The sequence below is a fragment of the Acipenser ruthenus genome, chromosome 19 (assembly GCF_902713425.1).
Source record: "Acipenser ruthenus chromosome 19, fAciRut3.2 maternal haplotype, whole genome shotgun sequence".
In the NCBI taxonomy this organism is placed as follows: Eukaryota; Metazoa; Chordata; class Actinopteri; order Acipenseriformes; family Acipenseridae; genus Acipenser; species Acipenser ruthenus.
The window spans coordinates 10055744-10076072 of record NC_081207.1 but is presented as its reverse complement, the minus strand read 5'-3'; the positions used below and the strand labels follow the sequence as shown (position 1 = coordinate 10076072).

The 20329-nt window shown below is 36.0% G+C and overlaps 1 protein-coding gene across 1 annotated transcript; it reads right to left on the bottom strand.

The window, feature by feature from the left end:
* Positions 1–221: 221 nt before the first annotated feature.
* On the bottom strand, positions 222–7084 carry LOC117424454 (WAP, Kazal, immunoglobulin, Kunitz and NTR domain-containing protein 2-like). The gene is made up of 2 exons (XM_034040800.3): positions 5676–7084; positions 222–4171 (listed from the first exon to the last, which is right to left on the bottom strand). The coding sequence occupies exons 1-2, from the start codon at positions 5871–5873 to the stop codon at positions 2663–2665; spliced, it is 1707 nt and encodes a 568-aa protein (XP_033896691.3). The 5' UTR covers positions 5874–7084; the 3' UTR covers positions 222–2662.
* Between the last annotated feature and the right edge of the window lie 13245 nt (positions 7085–20329).

The following is a 20329-nucleotide window of genomic DNA, read 5'->3' as shown; positions in this document are numbered from 1 at the left end:
GGTTGGCAGTTAATTTGAGTTTCAAAATATCCTCCTTTAGGTTATAAAACTACAAACTATGCAGTGTGCGTTATGCACTCTGATCTTAGCCAAGTTTGTGGAATATTTTAGAAACCACCTGGAATTTGCTCTACACCCCAGCCCAGACCACACCTTGTGTATCTACCTCAGTCAAGTTTTCAGAAATAAAATGGACCGCTTTCTTCTTGTGTCAAACAGAATGTGTTTTAAAAATATCTTTATTAAGAAAACAAAAAAAAAGAAATGAATAAGTGCTTATGACAGAAGATACATACATACATACATATATCTGCAAAACAGATTTTTGTAATCTTGACACATTAAAGAAGTCATGAAAAAATTAAACAACTGGCGCAGTAAGCAGCATAATAAATAAATAAAAAACAAATGATCTAAGAAAGCAATAATACCCTTACAAAAAGGTTTACATGTAACTGCTACATTACTACCGTTTATTAAACATTGTGGTAGTGTGAATACCTACTGCATTTACAGGGCTGTTTAACAGTTTGAAACCAAGTAGCACATCCTTTATCAGAAACAGTAAGATGGCCATTCAGTGACATACAAATAAGCTGTTCATCAGAAATAATTGGTTCAGGGTTCAACAACGACCTGCTTCACTTAACAAACGAGGGCCCTCTCCATAACAGTAATATTAGCATATCTAGCACGGTCCAATTAGCAGTAACGTTGTATTACATTTTGGTAAGGGTAATGTAAAGGTTAGAGCACATACACCACTTACATTCAAAGTCTAGTAGACCTACATGGTATATATATATATATATATATATATATATCAATTGATATAGTCAATTATAATCAACCTTTAAGAAAATATATTACAACTTGTCTGAGTGCATATAGCAAATCTGAGTTACTGTGAATTTTCAGGGGAAATTTTAAATGTCCATTGTTATATTTTCCATATTGTATAAACAACATGCATTACAGAGTTATCAGGTGCCAGTCACAACAAAAAACAACATCATTTAGAGAACTAGATAACGTGCACGTTTTTAGCAAATACATTTATTAGCAGGTTGAACCTGTAAGCATTTTTTTTTCTCAGTTAGTTAGAAGTTATTAAATGTCAGCAAGCCTATTTCACAGGTTGTCAGAAGACGGGAATTGAAATGCAGAATTGGATACTGTAATGTGTCATGGTTCAAAAACCATGTTATTTAACCTTTTCTACAGAACATGAGGTTGCACCATAAAAGCAAATATGCCTGAACTAAATACTTGAAATACAGGAGATGGCGATTAGGAAATAAAATACAATACAATGGGTATGTAATAAATAAAATAGGCATTAACTCATTACACTTCTTCAGACAGATAAAGAACAATATATAAAGTATTGGATATATTACATAACCAAGTAATGTAATAATATACTAGCCTGTATTGTATATTATCATTACTTTAGTTTTGTGCCAGAATGGTCATTTATAAAAAGCTGTGCATACTTCAATGGTAAAGTAAAGGTAGTTTGAAACATATGAGGGAATTATGGTTGGATGGAGCAATAAAGCAATAAATATTTGAGGAAATGTTGCATTTTTCCAGTTATGCAAGAAAGTTCCGTTCAATGTACTTGTAAAAGTAATTCAACCCTTTGCTTAATTCAAACCAAATGAGGATTACATTTGAGAGCTCCACTGCCAACAATGTTCTTATTGCAGAACACGTTTTACCTTTAGGTCTGTTTATTTTTCTTTTATTAAGAAAAGTTTTAAGTATAACATTCTCAAAAAGTTTGGCCGGGCAGTTCGTCAACTGCACACAGCCACTCGGGCTGATGGCGAAGAAAGACTTTAGTGCGCCCTGTTGTAACAAATGAAACGCTAATGGAAAGTAACACAGCAGTGTTCATCCTCTGGGCATCTATTGCAGTTCTCAATAATAGTTTGTCAGTCGAATAACTTTATTTAACCATTAGACTGACTGAATCGTTTATATATAGTTTTATTTATTTCTTTTAATGAAATGCTGAGGCAAATTTCTAATTGTCTGAGATCTGATGTCAACTAATGTTAGACATGAAATAATATTTGTTTGAATGTGTAAAAAATATTTTTTACAGAACAAAAACTAAACTTTTATAAGAAAACGTTTTCTTCAGAGTCAAATTGTCGTTCATATTTCTAAATAAGAAAAATGCAAACGTTATGCTGTTTATTAATGATTAATTAATATAGCTATGATAAATTAAGTTTTGGCACTGAGTTCTTCCTGGGTTTCAGGTAACTATATTTAACTGGGTGGCTTTTATTATTATTATTATTATTATTTGTTCATTTAGCAGACGCCTTTATCCAAGGCGGCTTACAGAGACTAGGGTGTGTGAACTATGTATCAGCTGCAGAGTCACTTACAATTACATCTCACCCGAAAGACGGAGCACAAGGAGGTTAAGTGACTTGCTCAGGGTCACACAGTGAGTCAGTGGATGAAGTGGGATTTGAACCTTTTACACATTTAAACTTAACTGTAATTATTAGTCTCTTGCTGATATTGAATGATCTCTCATTCAAACAACGCAACACTGCTCAGAAATTTTGTATTGTATTACTGCAGTAAGAATAAAATAAAACATTGTTGCATTTTATTCTGGACTGGACCTGGAAGTTGACTACTGAAGTGCTGGGAACTCTTTTAAAATGTCACAGGTCTTCTTGTGAATGACTTCACGGAGTTTCCTTACACGTCTCACACTGGACACCCCGACAAAACTGTCTGGCTGCAAGACCGCCATGCCATTGTGGACATTGCCCATGATAATCACCTGCCCGTCCGCTGTTGTTATATTGGGGCAGGGGCAATTCCAGTCTATGTTTAACAGGGTGATTTCCAGGGGTTCCTTACCAAAAAACTTTAACCCCATTTTCTCATCCTTCAGGATCTCTTCCACTGTCACCAGGGCATGTCCGGAGTCCTGGTCTTCGGTCAGTTCGATCATCCGTCCCAGAATGACAAAATCACTTTTGCAGAAGCTTGTCACCATCTTTTGCCGAGGTTTGCACATTTTGCATGACTGGTTCTTGGGAAAGGGGCACATTTCCTCACAGGCCTCTTTGCTTTCAAAATTGTTCTCGTTGCCCCCACAGCCCCCATAGATAAACGAATGGCACTGCTTCAAGACGCTGCTGTAAGCCCATCTTGGCTCGTAGGCTTTACACTGACCCTGAAGACTTGGTAGACCACAGGGGTTGGCTAGCTCGCTCCCACAGGACCGCATGCAGGACTCGTAGGTCTCAAAATCATTCATGTTGTTGTTACAGTTGCCATAGGTAAAAGTGAAACAGTTGTTCTTCTTGGCATCATAATACCAGCTTGTATTCTCTTCCCCACAGTCTTCACTGTCGGGAATCTTGAGACACTCCTCAGCCGGGAAGTTTGTGATGTTTCTTGGGTTGCTGTTTTTGGAAAGTTCCTTATTCAACACTGACATGGGGAAATCAGCTTGGAGAAGCCCACCTATGTTTTTAGCAGTGCAAGTGTACATGCCTGCGTCTTGCTGTTGAACATTATAGATGACAAGCTGGGCGATGTTGGTGACCACAATGTTGCCTATGACATGGTTAGGCCTCATGACAATGTTATCTTTACCATCGATTTGTTTCTCCCATGTGATATCAGGTTTGGGTTTTCCAGCCACATCGCAGTGGAAACTCACAGTTTCGCCAACATAAACTGACTGGTGCACAGGTTTGGTGATCAGTGCCGGCAGCACAACATCAATAACTGTAGTCTCCAAAACAGCAGTAGTGGGGCGAGTAGTCTCTATGGGAATCGGGCTTGTGTTTGGCCAGGTGAGGTGGTACCTGCAGGTTACGACAGTCAGCATGATTCCTTTGTTGCAAGCTTCCGCATCCATGTAACACTTATTGTAGTATGTCAAGCCATCGGAGGCACAGGTGAAGCTTGGTTCTCTTTCACACCTGTCTCTGCACTTGCACACTGGCTGGCCATCCCAGATGTCACACTCAGAGCCCTGCTGAGTGCACATAAAGCGGGCGCAGGTGGCTTCTTTGGGCATTCCAACAGGACCTTTCTTCCCCTTGACATCCATGTACCTGGCTGCCACACAGCTCTTATTCCCACAGACGTTAGGACAGCACTTCTCAAATGTCTCGCATTCCTAGATTAAAAGCATATGTATTAGCTTTCATACAGGCAACATCAAGACATGAACTGAGCATACAGTTTAAATGTATTTAACTATACCTGCTTATACACATGTTACAATATACTGTATACATCGATTTAAAAAATAACTATTTCACCTTACTGCTTGCTTATATATATATATATATATATATTAACACTTTACAAGTGTAGGATTTAATAGTTTTCTTTTACTACATATAATAAACAACATGACTGATTAGCTAGTCTCAATAAGTAATATTCTGTTTCATAGAATATATTTTTTTACTACTATTGTTTAAAATAAAATCATATTTAAATTAAAAAAATAACTGCCTTTGTTAAAACTTGTTCTCACAGGTCAACTAGTCAATGACAATTTTTATTTGAAAAAAAAAAACAAAAACTAGCTTTGTATACCAGTTGAGATTCCTCATAGTTTATTCAGCGGTGAAAATGTAAACAGCAACAGGTCAGACTAACTCATTACACAGAAAGAACACTTTGAAACGTCAACAGTACAAATGTAAGATGTTTTTATTTGAACGTACAGTAATAAGGACTGGAGTTCATCTACGTGGACGCACTGAGGATAAAAAAAAATGTATTGCTTGCTACTACTTTGCAGTAAGTGTCAGTTCAAGTAAAAATGTTGGAATAATATGAACAAGTGACAGGTTTACATTAAACATTGACGTTAATCTATCAGCAATACTTATTGAAATGTTGGGCCAAGTCAGTTGTTTACCGTATCACTGATGTTAAAATGCATACACTATGGCATTTAGGATAAGACAGAATTAAATGGCTAAGCACCTTTCAAGGAAAGAGCATTATTTCACAACTCTCCGAATGTTACTATCGGATTAACATTGGAATATGTAAGAATATTAAATGAAACCTTAAAAGGCTGTATTATATAGCAATATAGACCAGTCAGCAAATTGTCTTGGTTTATATGCCAATATTGATTTAAATATAGAGTATTTAAAATAAAATGTGACTTTCTCGTGCACATTTTATGGTACTTACCAATAATGCAATATAGAATTATTATTTTTTTCGTTTTGAATATTCATCTTTCTCATATGTTTACTTTATTACTCTAAATCATATGAACGGAACTTCATTACTTAACTATTTAATCCTATTATTTGTCTTGCATGTCTTTCTTATTTTTTTTTTTTACATTAAAATGTTGACAATAAACCCCAAAATATGTAACCAAGAGTACAATAAAACCCACAAATACATACAGTAAAATATGTATGCATTGTATTTATGTATGTTTGTAAGTATGTATGTATTTAGCAATATGATTCATACAAGTAACTTTAATGAGATTAATAATTAGAACAAATATTCATTAATAAAATATACATAATGTCTGGCTTTTTTTTTAGGGGAATACCTAACATTCTTCGCATTTTTTTCCCTATAATAGCATTGGATTATCGATGGTATTATTATATTTTAAATAGCAAAACTTGTCTTACCTGGTCAGATTCGCACTCTCTAACACAAGTGCTCATGGCATCTACCCATAGGTTAGGGTTCATTTCGTTCGGACAGATCCCAGCGTGAGAATAGACGATTCTTGGCAAAGTCATGCTCTTTACACGACTGTCCAGTAGCAGGACAAATAATTGCCCCAAAAAGAACCAAATCCATCGAGGAAAAAGCATCCACCACATTTCCAGTTCTTACGATTAACAAAGCACCAAACTTCGGAGAATCGGTGGACTGCACCTGTAATCAGATGTAAAAGAAACAAAATAATAAAAATCCCGTGTGCGTTTTGGTCACACACAGGGAGGCTTGAGCGCTGTATAAAAACCTTGCAGTTTCTTGGAATAATGTTAATAGTCAGGTTTACTAAGCTGTATTTATACCCTACTGAAGAACTACTTTTCTTTAAAAAGAAAAATATTTCCCCCACTCCGACCGGCACCCCCTGCCTTATGTCCAAATGACAGTTATGGATTGCTGCTGAGGAGTACAAAGTATTTAAGACTTTACAATACGAGTCGTAAATTGGGCTAGGACTGGCACAGGAGGACACCTGCTTATTTATGAATTGCCTTAACACTTTAACCCTTTGCGTGCCAAGCCTGTACACGCATGGAGATGCGGAATGTGTACTTCAGTGTTGCACTATAACACCGAAGCTAAACCAGTGATAAATGATACAACGAGAAAGCGGTACAAAAGATGTTGAAAATAGACGTGCCTCAATAATGTCTTGGCGCTCTGATCGTGGTACTAGACTAGTATAGATTTGCTTGGGTTATTGAAAAAAAAAAAAGTGCAGGCAACAGTGTATCGGATCCCCTCGCTTGACTTGCAGCTGGTGAAAAACAGGTAGCTGGTACTGTAGCCCCAAGCCCCGCCTCTCATAACAGTGGTCGCTGTTATTGTAGTATGTAATTGTAATTCGGATATGGATACAATTGTTTTTCTGTCAATACCTGCTATTTCTGACGTCAAAACAATATGTAGTTATGACATTCAAGAGGCTTGTTGCATAGCATAAAAAAATAAATAAATGTAGAACATGCGTACACATATATGGGTAATGTACAGTACATAGATACGAAACTAGAGATATGTAACAATTATTAAAGACTAAAATCGTTTTAAAATAAATAATATAACGTTTGTCCTTACTGAACTTCTTACTGGTAGCACAATATAGTACACAACAAAGTATTATTATTATTATTATTATTATTATTATTATTATCTATAGCTTTCTTAGCTGGAACCGTGAGACTGGAATTTCACGTAAAATCAAGTTTGTCCTTGAAGAACTATAAAAGTAGTAAGCTTTTATCTGTATAAAGAAAACAGAAATTGCCATGTCCTTATAACACAGGTAAGAGAGCAGTCCATTTCTGTCTAGTCTGTTAGCAATAGAACGATGGTTTGAGCCACAAAAATAATCTGTTGAACAAACCCTTATTTTATAAACCATGATACAGTAGAGAGGCGCCTCCGGTGGTCCTTTGGGGAGGGGAAAAAAACATGTTAAAAGCAATACCTTTAATGATTTCTTACAATTTTTGTGTAACCTAAGTGATGATCCAGAAACCATAATTAAAATTACGAACAACAGACCATTGTCAGCAGTGCAAAGTTCGGAGTGTAATTTAAGAGCCTCCCTAGTGTGGGGAAAGATGAAAGCTTTGAAAAAACCACCTCCATGAAATGTTGCTGTTCAATTCTGACGCACTTCAAAATACATACAATTGACTGTGCAATAATCTGATTCATTTTAAAAGAAGTGCACGTATGCATTAAAGAGTTGTATTTGTTTCGACAAGCTAAAACTGCAAACCGATTGAGAACTGCAGGTTTCCATTTTACTTAATCATACATGAGAACAAGAACACAGTACCCTGGTTAATACTAAAACAGGAGTTAAGTTGTTGATTTATTACTATTATTATTAGAAGTAGTTGTAGTAGTAGGAGTGTTGTTGTTTAAACCTGCAGTGTCACTCAAGTGACTGTTGAAATTTACACCAAATTAGAGATCCATGGCATCTGTTGCACTTAACCGGAGCTTTCTGTGTATTTTCATAAAGCAGACCTCATGGCCCACCTAATAAACACTACTGTTTGAATCCAACTGTAGCAAAGTTGACAATATAGCTGGATAAAATGACAATTGGCTGGTCCCAATTTGCCTCAACACTGTGTTTCACCAACCCTGGACTGGCCAGACAGAGACTTCCCAGAGCGAGCCCTCTGGGTTTAGTTGCTTGGTTACATGTTTAGGCTCTGTGATTGGCTTATGGTCGTTGGAGTGTGAGGTACCGGGTTCGCAGTTGGAAACCCTGCTACATATTTTTTTTTTCAATTGTTCTTTTGTTGCTATACTGATAACATCTTACAAGAATGACCAAAATCATATACATTCCATAAAAGGTATTGTATTACAGCAAAAACAAGATGATGAAATACTTAACCTGGAAGGCCCCTTCACCTAATGACTACAATAGCTACAATAACAGGTTACTTCAAATCTAACTTTTCAAATCTTTGTTGAAAACTATGCAGCCTGGAGGGTATGTGGCTAGTGAATTCATATTTAGCCATTTATCTTCCATTGAACCCCCCTGAAACAGTATCTAGACAGGTATGTCTTCTATAAACAAAGGCTGATAGAGCTACTGACAGACAGTGTTCTCCATCTGTCTGGGACTTGCATTGACATGAAATAGGGGTTCGGAGTCTTGCTTTAGTTGAAAGAAACGTTGTTAGTGAAAAATGCTCCTAAAACAAAACCCCTTTTATATTGCAATTGCTAATGTGGCTTGATTAAAGTTTATTACCGGTTTCAAACATAAAAAAATGTGCAGCTACTTCTCGTGGCCTAGAGCAATGCAGGTAGATGTGATAACAAACATCTTCAAACTGGTTACTTAACCCTGATTTCTTCCCAATTTTGAAATCCCCTTTTTGCCAATACTTTTGTCATGAACAAATACTTTAAATGACAACTTCAAAAGGACGTTATTATACATTTCCAGAACTACACATCCTTCTTAGATAGGGACGTAACTCTTTTGATCCATAACATGTTAGCATTGTATTTTGAATGTTTAACATGCCCTTTTAATAAATAGGTCATAAAAAAGAAATAATAATTAAGGATTATGAAAGTGATTATAAAATGTAATGCCAGCTTATAGCTGTGATTCAGAAATGAAGGCTCTCCATTGCTTGCCTGTTGAACCAGGAGTGTCTGGGCTCTGTTTAAAGAACCAGGCACAGATATTCTCCGTATTTCATAGCAGGCTCTGTTTCTGATCATACTCACAGCGTGGGCTCTGAAATTAACGAGTCTGTACCTTATTATGCTGAAAACTCATTGCTTTCTGAAAAGGTCTTCTACATCCTGCTAGTTATTTTGTTTCAGTTTCCAAGTGCCCCACATCTCCCCTGCACCACTGGAATCTAAGACCCTAGCATTCTCAACATAGCACAGATATGTTTAAGTGAAGGCTGTCAAAAATTGAATAACAGAACTGCTCTGGACCCCTGATGTGAGGGGGCTTACAGCAGGCCGGAGTTTCACACATGCATTGTCTGCAAGCAGACAGACTTTGACCTTCTTTGATCAGTTGCAGTCTTTCTGAACTTGATCCACATTATTTGTTAGATTTTGCTAAAAACCTTTTTTGCAATAATAGATTGTGTCGAAACACTGCTGGTCAGGTTTCAAAGCGCTCTACACCTTTATTTTTTTAACTACATTTTTGAGCAAGTACACAGGAATTTATAGCAGTTAACACATTTACCTGCTAACTACAAATATTTACTATTGAGCCATACTAATCTGTGTTTACAGAAAGAAAGGCCATTTTTGGCTTCTCCATTTAATATACAGAAGCTTTCTGATGTTCAGGGTATGTACTGGTACCCCCTAGAAGTTACGAATGGTTAAGTCCTTCATTATAGACTGCTATAGATCTTTTAGAGTGCCACACCACTTCACAAAGAAACCCAATTCATGACAGCAACATACAACGTTGAGTTTCTATCATGCTTTATTCTCAATATCGTTATTGGTGAGGTCTCCTGTTTAAAAAAAATATGGTGACATCACAATGGACCACCTATCTCGGCCACTTCAACTGCATTTTCTTCATCAACATTGTCTCTCCTATTTTTTTTATTATTATTATTAAATAAAGGATGCTTATGAAAAGAAAACAAAAATGTGCTGGATTTTTTAAACTTGTGTGTTAACAATAAAGCATTCGATTTATAGGACTGCAAGTGTCTGTGTTTGGGCTATATAAACACTGTGAATACTTTTCACTTGTGTTGCTCCCTTATTAAAAACATAACTGGTCTTTAAAATCTTTAAGGGTTGACAAAGTTAATCTTAACCAATACTTTAAACGCAGCACAGAAACCAGGATCGGAGGACACTGTTCCAAATTAAGTGGAGCTAGGCTTAGGACAGAGGGTAGGAGGGCATCAAATGGACCATCTCATGTTGTTAATGCTGAATCATTAGGATACTTTAAGACCCAACTTGAGATCAGTCAGCTTTTATTGACCAGAGTAAAAGGTCTCCTATCATTTGTAAATGTTCTTATTTTCTTATGGATAAGCATTGTCCATAGGACTTATTCCAAATAATATGGTATTGGCAACAAAACAAAGGCCCAATTAATTTAACTTATAGATGGAAAATGGCATTTTAGGAAAATATAAATCCATGCAATAAACTGGATAGAATACGGACAATATGTTTTATTTTGATTTGATTAACATGTCATCAATGATGAGTTAAACTAAGAATAGATCCACACACACCCCTTTTCCAGATAAAAGTTGATTGCAATACAGCCCAGGCATGCATGTGTACTTTGCAATGGTGACAAGACTGGTATGCGACTCAATGGGATTCCAGTCTTAGCAGTTCGCAGAAACCAATTTTTTTGGGGTGGTAAAATCTATTACAAGTGTTGCACTTGATTCTTTATTGGTAGTAAATTGATATATTTTGAGGTACGACTGTATGGTTAACCCATGCCACCCGAGTGCAAGGAATATACTATTTGGTCATTTTTTGGTATCAAAATTAATAGTAATGGTCCATAGAAGTTAAATACACTGGGTGCTAAGTAACATAGTTGTGGTATTCATTTAAATTAGTCACTTATTAAAATCGCACCACAATATGCTTCTCTTGGTAAATGGATTAATATGATGTGCTGACCGATGATGTAGGTTGTAGGAGCAAAACTCACAGATCTGTAAACCTGTGGTAGTTCTATAGTAGGATTAGTCTCCATGGTCCTTTCTGCTGCCTGTCACCTACAAATAGAGGGCAATACTTTATGAGCTTAAAGGCGATCACAGCCAACTAAAACCAAAAAAAAAAAAAAAGTCTAATCTGTTTCACAGGTCCATAATCAAAATCACAAGATAGGTAACAAAGGTCTATCACAACAATTAAATATGTATAAAAGTGACATGCCCCCAATTTATTGCACATGCAGTGATATTTTATTTTAAATCATTTAAAAACCTGTACTGTAGTATAGCCTGCTCATGATACATTAATTTGGGTGCAGCTTGATATTGCAATCCAAAAAGTACTGTACAGGGCACATCATGTCTACAAGGAGATGATAGTCTCAGTCCTTTCTTCAAGGTCCTGGAAATTAATAAAATACAAGCCAGGGAGACTCCATGCAGACAGTGTATGGGAAGTTACCTTTAAAAAGTAATCCATTAGTTACAAGTTACTTGAACAAAATTGTAACTAGTTACAGTAAAAATGTAACCAGTTCCAGTTACAAAGTTGCTTCTAACATACAGTTTACATTTTACAGAGATATTTTTTTTTTCGGTTTGGTCAGGTTTCAGCTCGAAATATGCTTTGAAGATCCAGCTATTAAACCTACTCGTTCCCCCCTATGATGACATTTTCAAGCAAGACGATACAAAAAGCACATGCATGCTACATGTAAGCTTTAACTTGCACTGTTGAAACGCTTTCTGATTTCCATGTTATGCATTAGCTGTAGTCATTTTTAAATTGAAATATAGTTAAAAGTAACTACATTATTTATTACATTATTTCACACAAAATGTAATGCCTTGACACATTTGGTTACCTGTGTGAAAAAGGAACCATTACAGTTATAAGGAACTGAAAAATGGAATCAGATTACAGGAATGCATTATGTGTAATGCGTTACTCCCCAACACTGCATATACACGATATGTTCCCTTTAGTAATTTTATATTCCCAGAAAGCATTACCTAACACAGCCACGGGACATTTAAATCTGAAGCCTTTTACTGGTGATTAATCAGTATAACACCTTCAAAATATTTGCAACTTACAGTTGTTATTTTCAAATGTGTATGTTGATTGTTACAGTAAACATGCTTTATATGAAAAATGTGAAATCCACTCCATATGACCTGATTAGAAAACCAGTCTGTGCACTGCCCCAAAGCCCAGCCACCGATACAGCCTTGGGAATGCAAATACCCACCTTCCAGTACATTTCACCAATAACCTACTTTAAATACACGGCCTTCTCAGTTATGCGTTTTATATATTCCGTTTTGGATACTCTCCATTATGTTTTTTGTTTTGTTTTATAGTTCTGTTGAAACATGAATGAAATCTGTTCATTACCAATACAAAATGTGCTGCCATTCCCACAAATCATATTAAAGGTTGTATGAAGAGGGTGTACAGCATTTCATCATTTTCTTACCCACATATCATTCATGTGCTTTGGTTTCCAATCCTTACAATGCTTTTGTTTTTCCCTACATCCTTGAAACGTATTTTTTAAGTGTTAGAGATCAGCATGATTCATAGCAACATGTTTTCTACTAAAGACCATTAAAATAGTCTTCTAGGGAGTTCCCCACAGCTCATCAATGTGAGACTAAAAGTACAGGACTGGGACTCATTTGATTATTAGCCTCACCTTTTACAGGTATGTGAGCTTCCCTGCAAGTGGGCTTGCCGAGTTACATTGAGGGAAATTAACTGGACGTTCTAAGCTGGGGAGAATAGCAGTTAAATAATGGTGTATTTTATGTTTTGTCCATTTCACCCCAATATTTAGTTGTCCCGGGACAATAAATCATCTTCAAATAAACTATTTGAATAAGCAGCAACCCATAGGGATACACCAATATTATTTGTTCACTACCAACACAGAACGGGTTTACCCCCAAAAAAATGATGCTAGGCAAGGCTGGTATAACCTTCAAAACACAATAAATACGTGCATTCAATACGTGCAAAAGAAATATTTGTGGCAGTTTTGTGACTTGGGAGTCTTTTGCTGCAGTACAAGCTCACATGTTTTGGTAAGTAGGACTAGTGGAACTAATTCACTTAAAACCAGACATTCCTTGGAAACTATGTTGTGTTTCTGTAAGGGGAATCCACCCACTAATCACATACATAATCAAACTGTTCCTTTAAATAGCCCTCTCGTCTACGCCTCCTTGTCATTTCTTTGTTTTGTCCTTCTCCTCCCCTGCCTTCACCTTGCAGCGTGCCTTGTCCAGGGGGAAGGTGACCCCGACACAGGCATTCGTTATCATCAATCAATATACTTTACATTATAGTTTGGCCTGCGTATAGGGGTGGCTATCGAGCTCCAATGGACAAGGCCATTGGCCAAATTATATTACATTTCGTTATGGGCATGGTCATTTGTCAAAATGCAATAAAGAATTGTTAATTTCAAATCTTCTGGCTGTCTCCTTTCAGAACTGTTTAAGCTACACTTTTTTTCAAGAAAATTAACTGCAATGGCTCTGTGTCACGCTTCCCAGTTCAAAGTCAGGAAACTATTTTTAATGTAAGCACCGTCTTAAATAGTTACTTCAATATTTAGCATATACTGATTGTTTAAATATGGCTCACACATTAAAACAATATTTCAGGATTTGGCACTGTACTGGGAAGTGTGACAGAGCCATTGCAGTTAAGCTTGAACATTTCATGAAAACTGACCATTGAAGTGTATGTCCCTTCTGGTAATTGAATTGGGCCCAGGACTACATCTGTAAGTTTTATATTAGCTCTATTCATGCTTCCAGCAAAAAATGAAAATTCCATTTGGAGAACAACCTGTTTGTATTTCTTTTTTTGCTGATGACAAAAAAGTTTTTACCTCATGCTTTAAGTAATCTGATTTCAAACATAGAAGAGTGTACAGAAAGTTAAACTACTGTAGAGAGAGGATGTAGAAACACACACTTAATGTAGAATTGAATACTGCTGTGGGATGCTGTAGCTTTAAAGATATATAGAGAATATTGTACAACTAATTCAACTTCAAAAACAAAGTTAACAGCAGTAAACTTGAGTAGAATAGTTTGCCTTACTTGAAAATGTCTATACTTCATCAAATACACATTAAGTGACCTGGGGTTTCATAAGTGATATTAGAGCATCTCCTGTTGAAATCAGAAAGCCACCTTAAAATACAAGCGTACTGGCTCAAATTATTGAAGTCGTCGAGTTCAAGTTCAGGTTAAACTTATTCCCAGTCCTGCTAAAGCCTGTTTGATATTTTTGAGGCAATCTGCGATTTTTCGTTTCAAAGCTCTGGCACACTGAGATTCTGACATTACTACCTAAGGCTATGATTGATTGGTGAAGCCATACAAACTACCACATTCATCTTAAGCTAATGTATCAAGGACTGTTTACCTTACATGCACTTCAGCACCTGAAGAATAGAACAGTACTTTGTTTATTTAGTTGCCAATATAGAACTTGAAGACCCCAGCTGTGTTTTGGAGCAACAGTACAACTCACTGACCTAGATGATTGTTCAAATGTGTTTAAAAAAATGTTTATATTTTGAAAGCTCTTTCGTGATGTCTATTCTGTGAATAAAGTTTGTTTAGGAGAAAATAAGTTACAAAAGAATAACAGAAAAAGGTACAAACAAGAGGATGCCCCAATACTCCACGCATTTTAGTAGCTGATTGATGTTAACTCTTATTACAATCATAGCCTGATAGGAACGTCACGCAGGTTTTTCTCGGTTTCAAATAACTGGGACTTATCAAGTACTTGCACCGATGGCTTGTTTTAAAATAGTATCTACTAAGGCTGTAATACTTTTAATACCATATTATCCATTATATTTGAAAAAAATAAATACAAATTAAATAGGGGCAAGTAATTAACACCATTATTCCTTGTAATATTTTTTATTCTATATACAGTAAAAAAAACAAATCATAAATTTTTACCAAACTACTGAACCCTGTGAGGAGTGCCCAGCCTGGGAAATCACTGCTCATCTTACATGAGAAAACTCCACCAGGTTTTCTTGGACGCATAGCAAAATGCAATCCGAAAGGTCTATAAGAGACTGTCAATACATGACAGAGGATTGGTGCAAAGTCAAGACAGTTCACCATGTTGATTGTGACATAGATAGACAGACGGACAGACACACAGCAATTTTCTTTAGTGAGGATCTGAAACACCACCACAAAACTGATGAACTTGTTATAAGCCAAACTATTTAAAAATCAAATTGTATTTTATTCATAACAGAAAAAGAACTTATAAATAAATCACAAGTTTAGGCTTTGTGAATAGGGTCCGTTATTAAGGGTTTGTTTTGTGTCTTGGTTTAACAGATTCATAACTTCATGCATTTTCTAAAAACAATGCTTTTCATTGTAAAGTGGTTTATCATGTAAATCAATGTGGCTTCCACAGTAAATGCAGTATATAAACAATGTATAGGAGTGGTATTTTATGAAAGAGAGTCTTTACCACTTTTTTTCCCTGGAGGAAATAGAGCAATTATCTCAACCTATAACTGAGTAAATAGATAACGTGCCAGAAATTACATTTAAACTTGTTTTTAAAAACGCTTTGAGCTACGTTACCTCAAAAGTCCTAAAAGACCATAGTGCTTGCCAAGTTGAACGAAATAAGAATCTTATGATAACAAAAATATTGGCATTGTTTTAATAAAACAAACATTTCCTGCAATGTCACCAGTATAAATATGAAGTCAAATTTGTGTGCTTATAAATGTTACCCTGCAGCATCAAATGTTTTACAAGAGAGCCAAAATCAGCCTGCATTTGATGTGGTTGCCCACAGGGTAGAACATTACTTTGCATTCTGGCAATCTTTACGCTTTTGTGCTCTGTATTGGATTCATATGAAAAGATCTGTGGAGTAGAGGTTTGTATTAGATTTAACAACATAATTTAAACTGATAGTTTAAAAGCAAATTGAAATGTTCTGGCTGTTAAATGTTATGGTCCTTTGAAATGTATTCTGCAGCAGTGTTTTTTTTAAAACATTTTCAAACGCATTATAAAAAGATGCAAGAAGTTCTAACTCTCATTAGCAGAATTACTTTACGGTGCTCTTTTTGTTTTCCAGACTTTTTCCCCCCTGCTGTCTGCGATGTCATAAGTGTGATGAATGGACTTACCGCAAAAAACGGTGTAGAAGTGCGCCCCCCCCCCCCCCTTTTTTAGGACAACAATTTCAGGAAAAACCCTATAGATCACACCAGTGTATAAGTTGCTGCCCCCTTTTTAGGACCCCTTAAAAATATCTAGAAAACAGACTTATATAAAGGTTTCTACAGTACTTTTCTCTCCCCAATTCACGAAAGTGTTATATTTACAATGGAAGCTGTTTCACCTTTTATGGAACTAGCATATGGTATATTTGCAGAAATAAACTTGTATATTGCCAAATTCATATCTTTCCATAGGTTTTAAAATCCTGTGTAGGCCCACTTATGTAATTTTGTTAATTTTAAGGTATTTTTTATTTGATGCCAGTGCTATCTATAAACAACTCCAGTCTTCAGCATGTTGTTAAGCATTAGATTTGATAAATATTACAAGGTGATATAGTTTAAAGATGGTGCTCATGGATGTGAAGTAGGAATAAAAATATCTACCTAGGAGTTTATTCGCATATTCATTAAAAGTGAAAGAACTTCCATAGAATTTTTTTTTTGGCCATCACTTGTAGGCAAACTTCACAACTTATAGACCTTTCTAAAGGGGCTACTTCTTGTGAAACCATTAAAACCAGGGTGCAATTTTTTCAGTCACCATGTCTAGGTTCAGACAGAAAACAAAGCTTTAAAATAATATTAATATTTCCAGGCTGAAATCTTCTCTGGACAAATATCTATATTTTAGATAACAACTATTTCACTCTTTATTTGGTTGTAAACATGCATTTTAACAGAATGTAACGCTGCCATTTGTGCCAGGGAATAGCAGGAGGAAAAAAAGTTAAACTGAAGCAAGAAGCGGTGCCCATGAAAAGCTTAGCGTTCCTCTTATCGGGAGTTGGAGATGCACGCTGATAGAAGTTGAGAGCACGTTTTCTCTGCCATGGCTCTTTCATTGGGTGGAATATGCAGAATTGTGAGCCAAGTAGACCAACAGGGAATGACCTGTGATCCATTTAAAACCAAACAATAATGCTTGGATTTTGTAGCAATGTTGTAAATGGTAAAAGGGGATGGCGTGGTGTGGCGGAGTGTCCCGCCCCTTTGTTTATTATTTATTTATATTATGATTTATATGTTTATATTACGGCAAAAGCCGATATTATTTGGTATTGTTTTATATATATATTTTAAAAACCTTGTGAGGATGCGTGACTGATCAGCTACTGATTTATTTAACTAGCTGACAGTCACACATCCTTATTAAACTCCTGCAGACTATGGCCGAGGGGTAATAGGATAATTAATTAATAGCTAGTTAGCCCCTTGGCCAGAATACAAAAGCCTGCAGCTGTCTGCGCTCAGGAGAGTGTCAGAGGAGAGACGGAAGTCTGGGTAGGAGATAACAATTGCTAGTCGTGCCCCCTAAAAACCAGCACGATACTTGTTTGTTTGGCCAACACACCTTTTGTTTTATAGTGTCTTGTTTTGTTTAATAAAAGCTGAGCGCCGTACCGTGACATCACCACACCTGCGCACGGCATTCCTCTGCTGGTACAAATTAGCATTCGGCCTAGTTTTGATCGGCCCACAATTCAAATAATAATTTCCACCGTTAGTAAGGAGCCTACCCTACCCCTAAGTCGTGTTGTTCATGGTTTGGACTGCTGGTCCTCCAAATATGCATGAAGTAAAGGAAAACCTTGCAGATGAGGCTCTTCCCTTGGCTCACTGGTAGCGATGGAGTATCATCCTTTTAAATCTGAGGTTTTTAATTTTAACTGGAGATTGAGTTACATGGTTGCCTGCCTGCGTTGTAGTGGCACCAATATAACTGGTTGTTGGTGGATGCATGTTACAGAAACTGCCTGCATCATTTACTTAAGCTTTTAAATAAATCTGGCCCATTGTATTGAACAGACTTTCAAAATCTAAAACGTGTGGGTAGAGGTAACTTGGCTTTCCTTCACCCTTCTCGCCACTGACTGAACACAAATTACAAAGGGGAGATCGATAAGCAAATATGTCAATATAAATTAAATCCATATACGTGACCTGTTTTATTGCAGTGGTATACATGCTTCTAGTTTTGCTCACAATGGTCATTTATAGATTAAATGGTACAGCAGTGCATTCCCAACAGCAATCACATGCAGCCCTACAAAGCAAGGTAAGTAAATGGAAAAATCCATAATACTAAACAAGAATTGTCAGAGACAACATGAAGGTGCTGCTGAGTCGGCACTTCTGAATCGCTGCCATGAACATGTTGTTGGTAATTTGCCCTGAAGAGACAGCACACACATAATAGAGCCAACCTCGTATCAAATGACACCAAATGGACAGCCCATAGTGGCGTCTTGTTACCGATGGTTCCTTTTGCAGCTTCTGCGCTAATTAGGGTTAACTATCTTCAAAGAAATCAAAAATCAACAAAAAATTAAAAATTAAAAAATTTAGTACGACCATGCAGAACGCTGCCAACTTTATACTTTGGCAACAGGCAAATTGTTGTATCTATTCACATAATTAGGATGATTCCAATTTTAGTCTAACAAAGACCTTTAAATGCTGGATTTAAAACATACAATTATGAATAATAAAATAAACAAAGGGAGAGAGTAGCAGAGCTGTCCAACATATTTCAAATGGAAGAAAAAATAAAATAAAAAATTTGCTTCTCTAGTTTTGCTTTTGTGTACCTTCTACCAAAGATAACTATTCTTCCCAATGATTGGGATACTTTACCTTGCAGTTTAATACAATCAAATTGCTTTAGAACCATCAGATGAACAACCCTGGACTACAGCATTTAACAGAATTATGATTAATGCACAATTAAGAGTTGTCCTGTTAAATGATTGTATTACTCCCTCTAGTGGTCAATAATATCTTAATCACCATTTCAAAATTCTTGTTTATGTTTAGCAGTCACTCTGTACATTACATGTTTAATCTTCAAAACAAACTATCCATTCCTTTATGCTACAAAACAAACTAATGTAAGTAAACGCAGCAGCACTTTAAACGGACAGTGTTCCGTTTAAACATTTGGGGAAAAAATGCTCTAGTGAATTTGTTTTGTTGATCATGCTTTATTTAAAAGAACAGGTATTTAACAGAAAAATAATTAACACAGGTTAAAAAGTGCCTAAGAATTTATCAAATTACTTCAGACATATAAAAATATCAGTCTCTGAATGCATAGGTTAAGTCATTAATAACGTTCTACTCATTGTACATAAATAATAATTAGTACACATTTTTCACTGTTGTAGTTTTATGGCGAGCCAGTCAGTGTCACCAGTACATGCACAGCCGACACTAGAAAGGTTCAGCAAGCATATAGACATGTCAACCTTTCTTCTGAAGAATGGAGTAGCTTGTTATTAACCATTTACACTTCTTGCTAATGGAACAAAGTCTATTTAAATACAGTCCTCTCACACTGTATGTAGAATCGAAGCAGCCCGTCAGTTTGGCACACCTATTCTCTATTGTTTAAAAACAAAATTGCAGCCATTCTGCGTGTTGGTTAACGTGCGATCACACATTAATGTCTCCATCATCAGAATACCAGGTTAATTTCTATAAACAGTGATTTCGTTCTTCTATCAGTGCTGGTCATCCACCTGAGAGGGTTCAACCCAAAAAGAAAGACACAAATACAATCCAACCTAATTTCAGACCTTAATTAGAAAATAGCTGTTAGTAGGAAAGCCTAGGATTTCAATGATTGGGGTTAATGATCTCTTTTCACGGATATATATATATATATATATATATATATATATATATATATATATATATATAATTAGCTTGTACAAGTTGAATAGTAGCGTTAACAAACAAATGAATGTGCTCTTATTCATTCCCAGCTTATGTTATACTATAACCTTCTTGGGCAAATAAATAAATGCATCTACTGTCGACTTTTCCTTTATATACCTCCAAATAATTGCACTTGACAGAACTGGAATGTACTGTCGTGTCACAGAGCAGTTACTGTAGTAGTATTTGCACCAGGTAATACCTTACTTGGTTTTATTGTAGTTATTTATATTATATATATATATATATATATATATATATATATATATATATATATATATATATATATATATATATACACACACACACACACACACACACACTATATGTATACATTTCATGGTAAAAGCTGAC